The sequence below is a fragment of the Plasmodium malariae genome (genome assembly GCF_900090045.1).
Source record: "Plasmodium malariae genome assembly, contig: PmUG01_00_34, whole genome shotgun sequence".
Taxonomy (NCBI): Eukaryota; Apicomplexa; class Aconoidasida; order Haemosporida; family Plasmodiidae; genus Plasmodium; species Plasmodium malariae.
In genome coordinates, this window is record NW_021638307.1 from 18,080 (window position 1) to 38,256 (window position 20,177).

The window sequence follows — 20,177 nt, forward strand, 5'->3', positions numbered from 1 at the left end:
ACTAAGTTTTCTTAAGTTTCATTAGAGAAAAAATAAAATATTTAATACTTAATTATACAGTAAATAAAAAAACTAATAGTATTGCAAATATTTTCAAAAGGTATCATATGTTAATTTTTATTTATATTGTTCTTATAATTTACTTATTATGTTATATACTTTCTTTGATTAGAGGTATTAACAGTTGTACAGATTACATTATTGTCACTCATAAGATTACAAAGAATTACCTAATAATACCATAATGGACATTGCATAATGTAAATAAAATGCTTTAATTATTTTTGTTGAAATATATCTTCCTTAAATCTTTTTTTAAAAATTTTTTCTTATTATGTTAGATTATTTATTTTATATTTCGGGAATCTCCATATGTTAAATTTTATAAATTATACGATTCATAATTTCTGATCATAGTCATCATACAATTACCATTAGATATATAAATTATTTTTATAATTCTGGATTATATTTTTTTATTTCTTTAAATATGTTATGCTTCAATATATTAAGTATATCAAATGAACCAATTAATCCATTAATTTATTAATATTTAAGTTAAAAATTCTTCTCAGGCTTATTCCTGTTATTGCTCTACTTTTTAGTTTAACGTTAACTTGAAAGGACAATGATAACATTTTCTTTATTCTTGAATGTACGTAGTGATATACAGAATTTATTTTTAGAAAAATGTGCACATAATTATTAAGTACTTCACATTTTTTATGTTCTAAAGAATATAATATTATATGAAAAAAGTAATATATTCAAAATATCCAAATTTAATATTTTTTCCAAAAAATCCTTATCTGCTGATCATATATAATATAGTATTACTTATTATCTATTTGTTTAAAAATAAAATATTTAAAAAGAATAAGTATCGATTTTTGTTAGCTATATTGTAAGTTCAGTTTAAATGTAAATATTGTTATACTCTTGGGATGACCACATTATAATATTTCTCAGCAGTTAAAATAACAGATGTATTTAGAGAAATATTAGATATACCATTATTAATATTGTTTTATATACATTTTTGTAGAACATTAATTTGAAAAAACATAAAAAAAAAAAAAGTAATTTATGCATTATTTAAATGAGAAAATATGTTTCATGTAACATTTTCTTTAATTGAATGATTGTGTTAAAGGGGTATATTTTCCATATAATTCATTTATTTAAATTTTCTGTTTCTAATTATATTATGTGGTATTATAAACTACTTTAGTGAATACAATTAAGCGTAAAGAATTCATAAATATTTCATTTATTTGTTAAATATTTACTAAGTCAATAAATAGATATATAAAATTATATGCATATTCATTTGGTCAAATGAATGGATAAACCAATAAAACACCAAAGTACCTCGATTGTATAACATCTATTAATAAATACGTTATATTCCTATATATCCTCTACTAAAGATATATTAATAAAATATATTATTTTACTTCACCTTTTCACGTATTGCGAAATTTTTAGTAGTTCGTTAGAGGTTTAAGAAATATTTTTTCAAAGTTTAATCGGAGTAATAACCTTTTGTAAATACATAATAGATATGATGATAAAAAGACTCGTACTATTACATTATATATAATCATAAAACATATAAATTATCACAAAAGTGTTAAATTTATTAGTTTATTAACTTTTAAAATTTTAGAATATCACTAATAATATATATAATGTATTTTACTTATTAATACCATAGAGGGAATACAAAGCGCGCAATAGACATACATACATTTCTTGTAAAATATTTACCCACAAAAAAATATTAATTTAAAATTCATATATATATATATATGCTATTATTCTAAATTTAAAATTCTATAGAATATTGGACAAGTAAATTGATAAATAGTCCAGGGACTATATCACATTATGCTTATTAATTAACTAATTTTTTGTGTATGCAACACTCGAATGAAAAATTCTGTATATAAGGATAAATGGAGAAATTAGAACACTTGAAGAATGATTAACTAATATTTCTTTAATCATTCGCATAATTAGAATTCTCTAATACGTTTATTTAGACGATGCTAAAATATATATATTGCACTCACTAGAAAAAGATAAAGAAATAACACAATCCAAAAATAAATTTAATAGAAAATAAGGATACTCCTTAAACAATAAAACAACTAACACATATTATTAACAAAATAAAGCTTTTATTGTTGTTAGTTCGATAACTATGGCAAAATGCATGTAATATTCAACATATTTGATATACTATTAGTGAAGTATCAAAAGAATAGCACAATTCTTAGGAGTATATAAAAAATGTGCTTTCCATCATTTAAGCCAAAATTAATTAATAATATTAAAATAAATAAAAAATATATTTAAATTATTCAGTTTGTATATACCTATTATATAGCTTTCATTTTAATGCTTTAATATACATACATATATATATATATGTCGTTCCTTAATTATTCTATCATCTAAGCAGTGAATAACTTAAATAAATGTAGAACAGATATACATTTTATATAATACTATATGAACATTATCACCTAATGTATTTCTTATACATATTTAACAGAACATTTTAGACTAGTTGATAATAATAAAACAATTCTTTAAAAATTATTCGAATTTCACTAATGATGCGAATCCCTATAAATATATGTTCTACTTACGCCTTTCTAATTAATATTAGATATAAGAAAGGGAAATTTTTTAAGTTTTTTTTATTATAAAAGAAAACATGTAGTTATACATAGAAAAATTATATCTATCTCCATATAAAAAATATACTGAATTATATAAAAATTGATTATTAAAGTGAATATTACATAATTTGTAAATATTTTACTATTTAACTTGTGTAAATATGATTATAATATTTTGAAATGTAATATTATCCTTTACATAAATATTTTTAATTGTATATATTAAATATGTAAAAGTCATAATATGAAAAATATGCAAAATTTATTAAAGTATATATATATATAACACATATAAGTTATTATATGTACACTCGATAAGGCAACATTTTAATATTTTCCAAAAAAGTTTATATTTTTTCTCATTGAACATTGATTAAAAGTAAAATATAAGTAATTTAGGTAAGTATAGATATATAGTTTAAATTGCAGAAAAAAAAATTTACAAATAATCAGTGCTACTAAAAATGAAAAAGCCCATTTATAACTAGATATCTAATATAATTTTATAATGTAGCTCACTTCTTTTTTGTAGAGAATTTATAATTTATATTTATACTTTTGTAAATATTAAAAATAGTTTATTATATGTCTTATATAGTAAAATTATCAAAAGTAAAAAAACGAAAGCTACCAAAATTTGCGAAATCAAAGAAGAAAAGAAATAAGAGTATTCATAAATATGATATATATATATATATATATACATACAATAAAATAATAAAAATGTTGTAATGTTAATTTTTGCAGTTTTAAAATAGTTCTACATATTTATCCATTTTTGCTCTTTTTTAATTTTTTAATTATACGCTTAGAATATAGTTCTTCAGAACAGCAGTATAAATTTATATTTCAGATGTTTACAGTAATTTTTGGTGTACATAATATTTCTATAATTATCGTTCACTGCACTACATCCCATAAAGTTTAGAAACATTCTGGCATAATATATTCTTGTTGTTAAAAGTTCTTTTAATGGAATATTATTTACTTATATATTTATGTAGATTTATTAAAGGGTACCAGTAAAATATATTCCTAATGCCATTTATTTTTAAAAAGATAAATAAGAACTATTATTATTCCTAAAGCTTTTATTAGTAAAAGTAATATATCACATATATTGTAGATAATATTATTATTTGTTCTCATTAGTTATATACATGTTACATCCCGTATATTATTGATAATTTTATTTCATTTAATATATTTTTGCATAATGCAAAAGTACGAAATATTTTTATAACAATATAATTTCCCTTTCTCTTTATGATCTTTTTGTTTTTTTCTCTCCAGCGTTAGTATTTTTTATAAATGCATATGATTAAATAAAAAATAATAAAATAACTAAATATCTGAATAAAATTTTTTTTTTTAAAATAACGATATAAATAAAATTTAAAATATTATTTTTTTAAAAATTATGATAGAAAAATAAAAAAAATCATTATATAAGTGACTTTAATATATGAATATATTTATATATTGGGTAGTAGCATATATACAGATTTTTTAATTATATTATAGATTACAAAAGTTCGAATATACCTAAGGAGTAAATAAAGAATTTTTTATAATATAACACAGAATTCTGTTATTTTTTCGTTTATTGTTACTTTTATTATATCGTTACAGTAAATTGTATTTTATTAAAAATAATTAATTCTTCATAATAAAATGTAAATAATATTATAATTATTAATAGGAAAAAATAATAAAAATTAGTAACTGTTTTAATATTTAGAGGAGTATATATATATATATACATTTATATATATTTATATATTTTATACATTCTATATTTATAGAAACTCAATATTTCCAAATAATAGGAAACGAAGTATTTTTTTTTTGATTTATTATGAAATTTATTCTCAACAATTATATTTAATGAGTACAATAAATGAAACATTTTAATAACATATTTAGAATAATTATGAATAAATTTAAATTATTTTTTATTTAAATGAATTATATTTTTTATAAGTATTGTTAAGGTAAAATTTTTATAATACCTTTTTAAATAGATTTTACTATCTATATGTGTTGTAAAATGTATTATGTTTTATGCATTTTATTATGTATTTACAAAGAAATAATACATTTTTAAATAAAATTCCGGGCTTATTATTTTAATTTGGTTTTGCTGTTATATGAATGATACGGTATGATAATATTATACGAGGAAATTTGAGGTATTCATATTGTTGGTATTTTTTTTTTATTAATATTACTTTTTATAGTAGAATTATTTATTCTCTTAAATAAGAAATATTTACTTTTTTCCTATTTTTAGAATATGTTCATCATGTCTTCGGATGAGTGCTATACACTTGATATAAATTTAATTAAAAGAACCTATAGGTTTCTAGCTGAACTTAAAGGAGGTAAATGTTCAGATATTGTTGTACTAAAAGAAGATGTACCAAATTATAGATAATGTGAAAAGGCAGATATGTGTAATAATAAAAAAAAGGGAATAGAAAAAAGAAAAGAACGTAATAAATCATTTAATAAAAAAAGATTCAGTATTCAGATTAGGAATTTCACTAAGTGAATGTTTGATAAAAAATATTTCCTTTTTGAAAAAAAATGAGTTAATAAAAAATATTATGAGGACTTTCAAGAGCAAAATAGAATAATTCGTGATATAGATTTTTAAAAAAATAAAATTTAAAACTTATACATTTGGAATTCTAGTTTTTTTTCCTTTTTTTTTTGGAATAGTATACCACGTATTAAAAGGATTAGATAATTTATGAATTCTACGGAATAATCTTTTAGGAATACTAGCTATTATTATAGGAGAAAAAACTGCTATATTCGAACCTTATATTTTTTCAGTATTTTTTGGACTACTTATAATTATATTAGCTATCATAATTATAATATCAATACCTAAGATCTTAATAAATAATGAAAAATATAAAAAATATAAGTTGATAGATGACAAAATGAATATTAAGTGGTATGACTTTTTCTGTAACTTATTAATATGAAGGAAGTTCTATAATATCTTTAGATAAACATTCTTCGTAATCATAGCTATAAGTGAAATAATTTTATAGATGCATGTGTATATATCGTATCACGTATTTATGAAAAGTAATAAATTATGTTATTAATATTTTTGGGAATTTAAATGTTTTAATGATTTTCATTTCGTATTATAAATTGTTGTTTCTGAATAATTAAATATCATTGCTTAATATATATATTTATTTAATAAAATAGATCTTTTTATAAAATATATATATTTGAGTTAGTATTACTATTTAATATAAAAATTAAGATAATTTCAAGTGTATCCTCTAATAAATTATATTTTAAGTGAAAAATGCTTATGCCCCATTTTTTATATTATTATAGCCTAAAATGAATATTTGTGTATATATTAAGATAAATATATACTAAGTTTTATATTAAAAATAAATATGTATTTATTTGTATTTAATAAAGCAAAGTGAATGTATTATACGAAATTGATATATATTTTTATATATATATATATCGCTAGAAAGTAAATTTTTAATTATATTTTAAACGTTTAATAATTTAAACTGAAAATTAAAGTACATAATATATACCTATATTACAAGAAATATAAAATTAAATGAAGACTATTTTTTAATAATAAATGCAAAAAAATATAAAAAATTCATATACATTAGATAATTGTATTGGTGGCATGAATTTTTTTGCAAATGAATATATAAAATTATATTTTCTTTAAAATTGCTAAAATAAATTTATAGAATTAAATTTTTACAATGAATAATTGTTTCTCACTTTTTATTAGACTTAGATTAATTTATGAGATAGTTTTATGTATAATAATTTAAAACAGTTGTATTCTCCAAGGAAGCAGAATGAAATATGAAAACAATTTTACTAGTAATACAAATATATAATGGATTATAATATGAAATAGTAAGAGACATAATTATTTTTGGCGTTTTTGGATATAGAGATACAAAATAAAAATCCCAATTAACGGAAAATACAGCAATGCAAAAATTATCACTGCTAAAGTAATAATAGGGAGAAAGGAAATTGCAGATCTTATTGGATGTTTATGATCATGTTTTATACTAAAATTAATTTTATCTTTCTTAATAATACAATTACGTTTATTACTTGAGCTGATGTTGTCTAAAGATGAATCATTCTCTGAGTATAACTTTTTTAAAGATTTGTGTAGGTTTTTATTGTTCTGAATATTATTATAATGTTTTAATGTAGAAGATTTTTCTTTTAAATTATGCTTAACGTTAGAAGCTCCAAGTTTTTGAGGTTTTATACGTGGCATAAAATAATTCAATTCTTCTTTATACGTATTATCATCGTATATTGATTCATTATCTTCTTCTTGAAAAAGGTTATTTTGCTTTAATGCATATGGTTTTTTTTCAAATGATGCAGTACTTTTTCCTTTTAAATCATATATTTTTTCTTTTAAACATTTATGTTTATCTTCCAGCGATGCACTTATTTCAGTGCTTAACAATCTGCTATATTTATTATTTAATATGTTATTTCTGTTCAATTCCTTGTTCCGAGTTTTATCGCAGATATTTGACTAAAAATATAAGTTCACATTAAATGTTTAAAAAATGTATATTTATATATTATATGAATAAAATATTCCTCTCATGTAAAAACATAAAATAAAAAAGAAAAAAATTAAGTATAATTACTATGATACCTCATCAGAATATTTGAATATCCATATTAGACAGAAAAAAATAAAGGCTCTAATAAAAAAGATGATCATTTTAGTATTTTGTTTTATAATGGATATTTTTGAAGTTGTAAAAGATTATATAATATTTTACTAGATATATTTAATATTTTTCAAAAAAAAATAAGTACACGAATAACTTGGAACTATACTCAACTATTTTCTATTTTGTCGATATAACAATTCTTTAGATTTATTTTTAAAATAAATATAAATGTAGTACTTAATGAAGTACAATAAAAAAGTTATAATTAAAAAAAATATTTTCGTAAAAGCTATAATTAAAATAGTATCAATATTATTCAAATAAAACAAATAAATAAGTATTTAATGAGCGCGTTACGGAAATAATTGTGTTAATATTATAATTTACTATACAAAATTTCATTTCGAAAAACAATTATATATTTATATACATAATATATATTGATAAAATATTGATTTAATGAGGATATAATACGAGAGAAAATTCTAGAAATAAAATATGTATTAGAATATATTTAGAAAATATTTTTAGAAGAGTTATATTTAGATCTATTGTTAAAAAATATAGTGTAAAATTTTTTTAGAAATTATCTACTATCTTGTAATTATTTTTGAAAATATTTTTTATAAAAATTATTAATTAAAAAAGAGAGGAAATATATACAGCAGTAACAAAATTATAATATATTATACTTACATTTATATTATATATTATAGTATTATATTTTGATATAATTTGATATAACATAATTATTAAATACTTAGTTCATAAAAAATATTATTATTTTACATATACATAGTTATATATATATATTATATAAGATATATGAAAATTTTATTTATTATAATAATTTCAATCTTGCTGTAATTTATGCGGATGATGTACATTTATATTTTAAATCAATAATTCCAATAATATAGTTATAAAAACGTATATTAAAACAATAATATTTGAGTGGTTATTATACCTTATTTTATAAAAGTTTCAATAATAAATAATATATGATAAATTGAAAAAAATAACAATTAAATTAAAATTTGATTATTGAAAGTATACATTTTAATTTTTAACATTTTACTAGTATTATTTGCGTAAATTACTTTTTTTACTTCAAGTTGTTTTTTTTTATTCAGTAAGGTTATTTGTTTTGACTTAATATTATATTTATTTTTTCATTTCGAAGACTACATTTAAAAATATTGGTAAAGTGGCATATTGTTTAAATGTATTACAACAAAATCTTTGAATAATGATTTTTTATTAAATAAGATGAAAATTAGCAGAAAAAAAAAAAAAGAGTATAATGAAAGAGTTTTATTTTGGATTTATATGAAATATTTTATTTATTTATTATTATTTGTTTTTAGCTTTTGATATATGTTTACTATAACGTATATAAAATAATATTTATATTTTATAAAAAAAATTTAAAAATAAAATTTTATAAAGTTAAAATTAAGAAGGCTTCAAAATAAAAGAACAAATAAAATTTCGAATTGTGCTATTATATGTAATGTGATGCTGATGGACATGTTCACGATAAAAAAAAAAACTAAAAGTATCATTCTCGTTTTACTTTATATTTATATTATATATATATATGTATATATAATTAATAAAAAAATGTAAATATAATATTTTTTATTATATATAACAAATTAATATATATTCTTTTTTATTAAAGAAATTTATAGTTAAAGTACTTATTTTTGTATAATGGTAAGTAAAAAGAAAAAAAAGGAATAAGTGTCATTGTTAATTATTTAATTATTCTACGCTTTCAATTTTACATTATTTTATTATGTTTATGTATTTATTAATTATAGAATAATTAGTTTAATATTAAAAAAAATTAAAATTCACAGTTTTATGTATGTGCATATATTTCTTTATTTATAAAGAAGAAAAATAAAATAAAATATAACGAAGAATAAATAATAGAATGGATACAATTGTATTTTATTTCCAAAATAGAACCTAAAAAGAAAACTTTAATTATGATCGTGTGATATTTAAAATATATAAAATAGAAATAATTAATATGTGTATTAAATAATTTAATTTTATTTATCATTTAAATATTCTTTAAAAATATGAGTATTCCATGTAATATTTACACCAGAAATAAGTAGAAAATGTTGTTTAGTTGTATTATTTCGATGGATTAATCATTTTGTTTGTAGAGGAGTTATAACATTATACTATAGTTACATCAAACATCAGTAGAAATAGTGATATTCTTGTATTTCAAAAATCATGGTTTATTTCTGAAAAATAATAAAACAAAACAAAACAAAATAGACATGAAAATAAAATTTTTAAAATATATATTTTTTAATTTTTGCTGAATTTCTTTTTTATTTATGTTTTTTATTTTTTATGTATAAAGGTAATTTTTTTATTCCAGAAATTATGTATTATAGAAAAATAAACTTTCTAGTAAAATTTGGATTGGTTCCTACACTAATTTATATATATTATATTAAAAATATATTAAGCGGATATTAAGTAAAAATATAAAGAAATATTACTATATAATTATTGTATTTTTCTTTTTTATGTTATTATTTAAAACACAATGCGTACATATATATATGTATAGTTAAATAATTAATATGTATAAACTAAAATATATGATTAAAATGTTAGAAGAGTTTAAATAAAGACTTTTAATTAAATAGAATTATGATCATTATAATGAACAGTTTCTCTTATACTAAATTTATGTGTAATATGGAAAAATGTCACGAAAAAAAAAATTAAGTTCTTTCTCATCATAAAAATTTATTAATTTGTTTATTGTATATGAAGTTGTCACTGTAATAATAATATGACATAGTATAATTAAAATATTAATACTTTGCTTTTTTCTTTTTGTTTATTATTTTTTGTTTTTTTTTTTTGCTGCTGTTTGCTTAATTTTTGTAAGCAGAATTTTCTTAATATGAGGTAAAACACATTATGAATTTATAAAATATATTTTTAAGTCTTATTTTTATTTCCAGATTAGAAAAACGATAAACCAGGGGAACAATAGGAACTTTTCAATAGATTACAAAAATATTATATTAATAGAAAAATACATAAGGGAAAATGAAGCAAAAAATGCAATTTTGAAAAAGCATACATCTGAATATGTTTAATATGGAAATAAAGAAAACGAAGAAAAGCAAGAAAAAAATAAATAGGAAAAATAAACCTACATTAGAAAAGATTATATAAAATAATAATTTAAAGAATATAAAACTAGTTAAATTAAAAGATATAAGGAAAAAATTAAATAAAAATATAAAAAATTAAAACACAAATTAAGGGCTGTAAATCGGAATAGATTTATTACTGAAAAAATAAGTTATACTTTAAAATCCTTCAGAAAATATAGAAAATATATTTTTAAAATTGTGCATTGGATATACCGTGCTATAAAGATGGAAATATAAAGGGCCAAAATTTAATTAAAATATTTATAATAAAATACATTTATGCGTCTTACAAATATTACTTGCTGAATTACTTTTGATATTATTAATCTTGTTTCTTTGGGTTTAGGGTTTAGGGTTCAGAGTTTCTGAGAATGAATATACACTCTCCACAAACATACAATAATATACAGGAATATACCTATATATTTTTGATATTTTTTATTTTTGTATATTTATTATGTGATATATTAATATCTTATAAAAGATGTATAAAAACATATATTGTTTATATTAAAAATAAATGAATTGATCAATTTAATAAAGATAAAGTTTTAGACAAAGCAAAACTGAAAAAAAGTATTATTTTTGTTTTGGATAATTTATAAAAATATAACATTGTTCCTACTAATGATTTATATTTTAATACGATGTATTTTAAAAGTTACTCCATTTTTCTTACTTTGTTAATTAAATAAGTGTAATAAATGAGGTTCTACATGTATTTATTTCTGTAGTAAACATAATAAATAAAATTCATTTATTAATTTATATATTTCATAGAATTTAGTTAAATTTAAAATATAATGTATATAAATTTTTAATTTGTAACATTTATATGAACTTCATAGATTATAATTTACTTAAAGTAATAACCCATGAATTTTTTATATTTCCTAAAAAATATTATTAAGACAAAATGAAAAAGACATTAGCATACATGAACAGTTCTTAATGGAGAAATTGAAAGCATAGCTAATAATAATTTTAACATAAAAATTCGTTATTATTATTATTATTATTTATTACCACAATTTTTTGAAAAATTTTATTTTATGTAAACATTATGTATATGAATAGATACATGGAATAATTCTATAGAAGCAGCATAAATTTTCAACATCATTAATATTTCTTTTAAATATGTATAATTAATTAAATGAAATATATTAAAAATTAAATAGTTGGATACAAAGATTTTTCATTTAGAAATAATTATGTAAATTATTTTTAATTTAAAATTGTATTTTTAAAAAATTTTGGAGCAAAGATAAAAAGACAACCTTTATTTTTTATGTACAATATATATTTCTTCTTAGATTAGAAAGTGCCATATAAATTTGATTTGTTTAATTATATTATAGCCTCTAAAAGATTTTATGCGTTCACGGAATAACAAAATCATATATTGTAATTAGTATATTAAAAAATATTGCTTTCTTGGTTTATTTTCACTATTATTATATTGTTATAATAAATAATATTTTTTAAGAATAAAAACTTCCAAAATATAATGCATATAATATAGGTATAAATAACAGTATGATTCCTTTAAAAATAGTAATTATTGTCTTAATGTATAGAGGAATATATAATATATATATATATTCTCTACATTATGCATAATATATATACTCAATATTTCCACATAATAAGAAAAAAGATATTTATTTTTTAGTTTATTACGAAAAAGATAATAGAATAATTAATTAGTGGAATACGTTTTATAAACAAAGTACATATTTTAAATATTTACGAACATATTCATATTCTATTTTAATGATACTTATTTGTTTTTTTTAATTACAATTAAAACTAATTTTATATAATACATTTTTAAATTTATTTTTCTTTGGGGTCGTTGTATAGTACATTGTAATTACATATTAATCATTGTTTGCAAAATTATAAAATATTATATTAAACACAAATTAAATAAATAATTATAGTGTACTTTTTCGTAAAATAATATTATATTACTATTAGTTTTTTATGTTTTGAATAAATCATTATATGAAAGATCTGTATGATGGATAGAAAAATTCAGTTGCTCCCTTTTGCAAAAATTTATACTTTTGTCCTTTTAACATGAACATCCCATTTTTACAATGATAGGGAATAGTAATATGATATAATCATATTTATTATTATTTATGTGTGTACTGATTCGTTTGTATTAACATTTTTATATAGTATTATTAATTCAAATAAATAGTATATATGTACATTATTCTTTTAGAGTACAATTAGAAAATCCCAGAATGAGGACTATATCCTTAGTAGAAAGTTAAAAAAAAGAAATTATCGATCACTAGTATAATATAAAAAAAATAAGTATTTAAATAATGTTTGTTTCAAAGAAGATATATCAAATAATATAAAGTGAGAAAAAAATGATATATGTAATAATGAAACAAAGGCCAATGTAAAAAACAGAAAATTAAATTGAAGTTTACTGAATATGGCATAGTACTCTAGAGAATTTATAGACTATAATAGTGGAATGTTTGATAAAAAGCGCTTTAATATTAAAAATAAATTGATCAAAAAAATATATTATGATGATTTTCTTGATAAAAACAGGAAAATTAGTAATATAGCTTTAAAAACAATAAAACCTAGAAGTTATAGATTTGGAAATACTATATTTATTCTTTTTTTCTTATTGGGAATAGGATCACCCATACTATTAGCATTATATTTGGGAGAAAATTCAATTTTTGTAAAATTTAGTTCTTTTTGGAGTATTATAGAAAGAAATTTAGGGGTCCAATAAAACAATTAGGTGTATAAAATTTTTTTCTAATATTCTTTTTTGTATGTATCTTAATACTAGGATCATCATTAAAATAACCATACCAAAAATATTAAGAAATAATGAAAAATATAAGAAAATTAAGTTGTTGATTGAGTAAAATGAGAAATAAGGAACATGTATTTTTCTGTTAGGAAGGTATCAATATGAAGTATTAAATGAAGTACCTTTATGGTATACTTAATAGATATTATTATTTTTGCTGTAATTCTAAAAATTATATTGTGGGTATGTATTTTTTTTCATATAAAATAGAAAAAATTATGTTCATTGTTATGTGAGTGTGAATTATGTGATGTTTTTCAATTTGCATTATAGAGCATTAGTTTAGCTTAAAAATACTTGGAATAATTCACTTGGTTGTATGTATTAAGAGCTTTATATGAAAAATATATTTCTGTGCTTTAAAATGAATATATGATGACATAATTAGTATAACTTTATTGAACTCTGAAAATGTAGGTATTCCCTAAAAATTGCTGCTCCGTATTATATAAATTGTTACATTCTAAATGTATTATTTGTTTAGCTAATTAGGAGTATATGTTATTACATATAAATTAACAACATGTATGAATTTTTTGTATATAATAAAAGGAAGTAATATATATTGTTCCATTTATATGTATATATATTTTTCTTATATAGGAAAGAAAAATTTTATCGTATAAAATATATTTTATGAGAAATATATTATAAAATAAATTAATCATAATATATATTTTACCACATATAAATTAGTAGAGACAAAAGTAATAATTCATTCGAAAAAATGAAACATTTTTATAATAAAAATATTATAGAATTGTTAAATAATAAAGGGTTAATAACAGCCGTATTATTGAATGAATGAAATGTAAAAAAAGGTATATATTTTATATAGGGAAAAACAAACATTTAATAAAAACAAGAAGAATATTAGTAAAAAAAAGTAACTAAAGTTGAAATTACACAATTTTATTATTAACTAAATATATGATTAAATCTGCTTTTATTCTAAAGATAATTTTTATATATATAAATATTAAGGAAGGAAGTAATTTAAACGAAATCTATGTATATATATTTTAATAATAAAATAATTTTTAATGTGTTTTACTGAACTCATTTTAGTGGTATCCTGTCTAATATTCTAAACAGCATATTTAGGAACAAATTTTAATTTAAGAAAAAAATTATTTAAGCGAAAATCATATTTTTATATATTTAATATATATATCATCATGTATAAAAATTACTAGAATTTGATTATTTAATATATATTTTAGGTATAACATATTACAATGAGCTCATGAAAATTTTAAATGAAATCTTATCAAAAATAATTTATTAGTTAAAATAAAAACTTAAAATCCCTTATATGTTGCAATTTTTATGAAAAATTGAAAAAAAAAAAAAAAACTATAATAGTTACACTAACGTATTATTTTACAAAAGTTCTATAAAAAAAATATATTTGTTTAAATTCTTTATCTTTTTCTTATAAATTCCTTTTTACATAAATTATTTATATTACTTTTATATCTAATAAGTACACTTTTAATTTTATGGACTGTGTTAGACAATATGGCAATTTTTTAAAAAATTCTTCTTAACTTTGTAAACCATTTTGAATTAATAATACATAAAATAAATAAAATTATTAATTAATAGTTATACAATAAATACAGTACTATAAATTAAAAAATATAATATACAAATGGGAATGTATTATTACTCAAATAAACAACAATATTAGTAATTAACAAAATATACAAAAATATAACTAGTAGACAAAACAAAGCATACATAGATTTCCAGCATTCAGACAAAACTTCTCTAAAATTTGGATATTGATTTATTATAGTAAAAGATGAATATATTTGATTTAATAACATGATTATTAGATTGTATTTCATTAATATATAGTTTTGTTATTATTTCCTAAAAGGTTATTATATTTAAACATATCGAACATTAAAGTTAAAATAATACTTTTAACTTGTATATGATATGTAATTAATTTTTGATCCATTATAAAATTATTTTATTTGTTTTTATATATGTATATATTAGATATAGAATAATTTAATACATAATCCTCATATATATAGAGTTTGTTTTATGCATGTATAACACAGTATAGAGAAAGGTGAATTTATATAGTACTATTAAATTATAATGAACTACAGACTTAGTATTTTATTATTATCGTATGAACGTTATTATTGCTTTTTTTTTATCTATTATGCGAATGTAAGTAAAAACGAAATTATAAGTTACTTATAAATTGCTGTAATGGAAAAATTACTTCTGAAATAGTCTGCTTATATGAAGACAAGTGAATAGTTATGTAATTACATACTATAGGGATATTTCATATTTTCCTTAGCATGTTATATTTATAGTAAATATTATGAAATGGATAGTAAATATGCAACTTATTAAAGTATATTAAATATCAGAATAGATTATTTTTAATAAAAAGAAAAATAATAAACAAGAATATATACATATTTATCAACTAATTCTATTGTATTTAAATATTATATATTTGGAGGGAAAAAAAAGGAAAACAGGAAATTAGACAATTAGATATAACAGAAATAGAAATAAGATAAAAAAATTGCCAGAAGACTGGAATAATATAAAATATAAAAAATATAATAAGAGAGTTTATTTAAATAAGGATAATAAATTATCATGAAATAATATTTATGCTTATGATGTAAAAGGAATCTTTTTCTATATTTATTTGCATTAGGATCAAAATAAATCTTCTAAAAGGCTTAAAATTTAAAAAAGAACAGTATTTCTATAAGGTAAAAATTAATATGCAACTAATTTTTATATTTAATTAAAAAAACGTCAATGCATAGTATGTTGTTATTCTCACAATATTATTATCCTAATAAACATATAACTCTCATGTATATGAATTAATTAAATGAATTCATATAAAGTGGTTACTTATAAAGCTCAATAATTCTGCATATATATAAAATAAATATATATATATATAAATATATTTATATTTAAATGATAAAATGAAAAAAAATATAATAAATTGAGTACTTGATAAAACAAAAATTCTGAGAAATCTTTGAAAAAATAACTAAAATACAAACATACGGTTTATTTTCTAAACTATGAAAATAAAAAAATTAATAAAAAAAAAAAAAAAAGAGAAGAATTTAAAAATTTACATATTCTCATAAGGGATTTATAAAATTAATTAAATGAACAAATCTAAACTTATAAATGTTATATTTACATTAGGAGGAACAATAATAACGTTAAAAGGATTCTTTTAGGTAAAAACTAAATATAATTTACATTATACATAAATATGAGTAGTTTGTAAGTATAAACTCTAATACATATTAAATTTCATATGCATTGATATAAATGAATTCAAATTAAATATTTCAATCAATTTTGCTTTAATTTATTATTGAAATGGAAAGCTAGATCCTCAATTAAACTATTCGAGAAATTTTTAAAATCCTTATTAATAATTTTAAAGTATTTAAAAATAAAATAAAAAATTGATACTGAGATGAATGCTATAGATCCTAGAATGATTATACACATGTGGGCATCAATTGTAGGATTAAGAAGTTTGGTCATAATAATAATACTTATAATGGGGAATAATAAAATTGGAGTAAAAACCTTAAGAGCTAATTCTTTCTTATTTTCTACAGGTTTACCAGTAAATTTATTTATCTCTATATATTCAAAGCCTAATAGTTTTCCCAATATTGTTTCATATTTTGCATCTAGTTTCTTCAAATAATTAGATATCCCAGATGATTTGTCTTTTCTTTCTGGCTTATAACTTTTCGTTTGAATATATTTTCCTTTTAATTCTCCTTTTACCCCTTCAAGATAATTAACAGAGTTTAATGAATCATTGGAACTATCAAAATTATCGTTAGAATTTAATGAAATAAGTGAGTTTTTATGGTTGTTCTGAAACTTATCATTTAAATTAAATTCTGAATATTCATAATCTTTGTATGTTTGTCCATATAATAATCTGCTTACTTTTATACCTTATACATTCCTTATGTCGATTTTTTTGTTGCTTGGTATTCCAGAGTTTGTCTAAAAATTAGGGTAAATATTTAATAGGTAGAAAAATAACCGTATTATATATAATTAAGAAAGTCATTTTAAAATAGAAATGAAAATCTTCAAAAAACTATATAGAAATTATTTATTAAAGCAATTATATTACCTCATAGGAATAAAACATCCATAATAAAAAGGAAAATGAGAAACGTTTAATAAGGAAAGCGAATTTATATGTTTTTTCCATGATGTAAATTTATTTATAGGTACTAAACTTTTTTGATAATATAATTTTTATCTGTATGATTTTACAATAATATTGTATAAAGATTTTTTAAAGTTTTACTCTATTGAATTTGCTAATTTCAAAATTTAAAACCTTTTAGAGTTTCTTAAATAGTGATAATTATATAAGTTTTTCAAAGCAAAAATAGGTAAAATTCGTTAAATAAAAATATTATAGTAATTTGTTTTTATGTAAATATATTATTATTTAAAGTAATATAAATATGGAATAAGATTTTAAAAATATTATAAATTATATAATTATATTAGTTATTGTAATTAAGAGTTGATGTAAATATGTTATTTAAGAAAAAGTTAATTACATTCTTATATTTTTCTTGCGCATATTAAAAAAAATATTTAGCTATTTTAATTATGAAAATTGTTAAAATATAGTATAATTACAAGATAAGGCAAATGGAAATCATTGAAAATATATTATTTAAAATTAAAATTTTATGATTGAAATAATGACAAATATGTTGAATTTATCTAAATTCTTATGTACAAAAAATTATTTTGAAATAATTAGTAATAAGAGTAATAATTAAAACATTAATATGCATCATAATAATTATTTAATAAAATTTAATTTATATGCATATATACAATATTTTAGACTTATGTCATTTAATAAAAAGTTCTTAAAATACTGTTAGAGATCAAAAATACGGAATATAGTTTAGTTTACTTTTATTGTTATCTTATATAAGATAAATTAATCTTATACTTTTTTTAACAGTATAAGACTTAATTTTATTATAGGATGCTTAATTTAACTATCTTTAACAGTAGTTCAAAATTTTTAAAAATACAATATATAATATTAAAAATAAAAATTTGGGCATGTGAATATTTTTTTTTATTTATGCGATTAAAAATAAGATGATATAATTAAAGGGGGAGGAAACAAAACAAATAAAAAAAATAATAAATTTACATATATTAAAATTGTTATAAAGAATTATATATACATAATTTAAGGGCACTATAATTATACTTTAATACTGAATTATTAGTTATTTTATTTTATATAAGGTATTAACTTGTAACATAATAGAAAAAAGTGTACTCTAAAATACAATGTATCTATGATATTAAGATTATGAACTAAGAAAAGCAAAAGATTGTGCTTTACTAGTAATGAACAAATTATTATGTAAAATTATAAAATAGTAAACATTTCAAATATTTTTATTTTGTATAAAAGAAAAAACATAAGCTACACTATGTGAATTATGATGAAACCTTATAAACCGTGAATTAAATTTGTAAAATTATTGAACATTTAAATGATATCATATTTTTTGTAGATATTGTATTATATATCTTGCACAGGAATGTAAATAATATATTTAAATTTTATATTATTATATATTTAACTTATTTTATTTGTATGCATTAAATATTAATTATATTATTTATTAAATGTAAAAAATACATAATACAAAAATTACGCTAACTTTATTGAGTAATATATATATAACAGAAAAATTTATCCATGATATATATACTTAATAAAAAGAAAAATAAATATTTTACAAGGAAATTAAACTATTAGTTCATTATTTTCTAACTTAAGAGATGTATAAATAATTGTGAAAAATAAACATATATTTTCCATGAAGACCCAAAAAAAATGTTTAAAAATCACCAATATTTCTAGAACAGAAAAATGGTACTTCTAAATAATTGCTTGGAAGGATATCATTATGTAATATCCTTATTTTTCGAAAATTATTTTATAAAATATATACATGGATTATTATATATTTTTAAAATCGATAAAATTATATTATATAAAGAAACATTAAATGAAATTAAAAAAATAGGACAATAAAATTTACGAAAAACCTAAAAGAGACTAAATAAAAGAATTAATAAGTGTTGTTACGATAATAATATATACATTAAAGGAATAAATATATATTACTTTAATTTTTATAATTTAAAAATGGCGTTTTAAATTTAGAAAATTTTTTTTCTATTTCAATTTTCAAATTATTAACTTGCAGGCTAAGACTTTTTAATAGGAATAATTTGAAATTATATATTAGATTATTACAATAAATATTTATGAATATGATTTTTTTATAATTCTCATATCCACTTTATCTCTTGAGAAAATAAACAATTGGGGTAAAATAAATTTTTTCCATTAAAAGTATTTTTAATAAAATGTTATTTTTTTATATATTTATATAGATTTATTATGATTCACTGTTAAAATGCATTACAAACATTGCGTACTTTAAAATGAATAAAAACAAAATAATAAATTTATTTGAAAATCATACATAGAAAAATTATTAAACCATAATTTTTAGTAAATTATATTGTTATTCTTAATGATTCGTTAAAAATCATTTATATTCTGTATATTATTTGTAAATTTATTTCATATATG

The 20,177-nt window shown here is 18.4% G+C and overlaps 1 protein-coding gene and 3 pseudogenes across 4 annotated transcripts; 2 read left to right on the top strand and 2 right to left on the bottom strand.

Annotated features, from left to right (window-relative positions):
- Positions 1-4,908: 4,908 nt before the first annotated feature.
- PmUG01_00059300 lies at positions 4,909-5,686 on the top strand (annotated as a pseudogene). Its single transcript is given in 4 exon segments — positions 4,909-5,340; positions 5,354-5,389; positions 5,404-5,472; positions 5,486-5,686. Coding segments are annotated over 4 exon segments (738 nt in total).
- A 944-nt stretch (positions 5,687-6,630) lies between these two features.
- On the bottom strand, positions 6,631-7,461 carry PmUG01_00059400 (Plasmodium exported protein, unknown function; the record flags this gene model as incomplete). The annotated part of the gene is made up of 2 exons (XM_029004911.1): positions 6,631-7,266; positions 7,393-7,461. The coding sequence occupies 2 exons, from the start codon at positions 7,459-7,461 to the stop codon at positions 6,631-6,633; spliced, it is 705 nt and encodes a 234-aa protein (XP_028859110.1).
- Positions 7,462-12,853: 5,392 nt separating this feature from the next.
- Positions 12,854-13,526, top strand: PmUG01_00059500 (annotated as a pseudogene). The gene is given in 3 exon segments: positions 12,854-13,363; positions 13,378-13,443; positions 13,458-13,526. Coding segments are annotated over 3 exon segments (645 nt in total).
- Positions 13,527-16,840: 3,314 nt separating this feature from the next.
- Positions 16,841-17,732, bottom strand: PmUG01_00059600 (annotated as a pseudogene). Its single transcript has 2 exons — positions 17,652-17,732; positions 16,841-17,518 (listed from the first exon to the last, which is right to left on the bottom strand). Coding segments are annotated over exons 1-2 (759 nt in total).
- Positions 17,733-20,177: the final 2,445 nt, after the last annotated feature.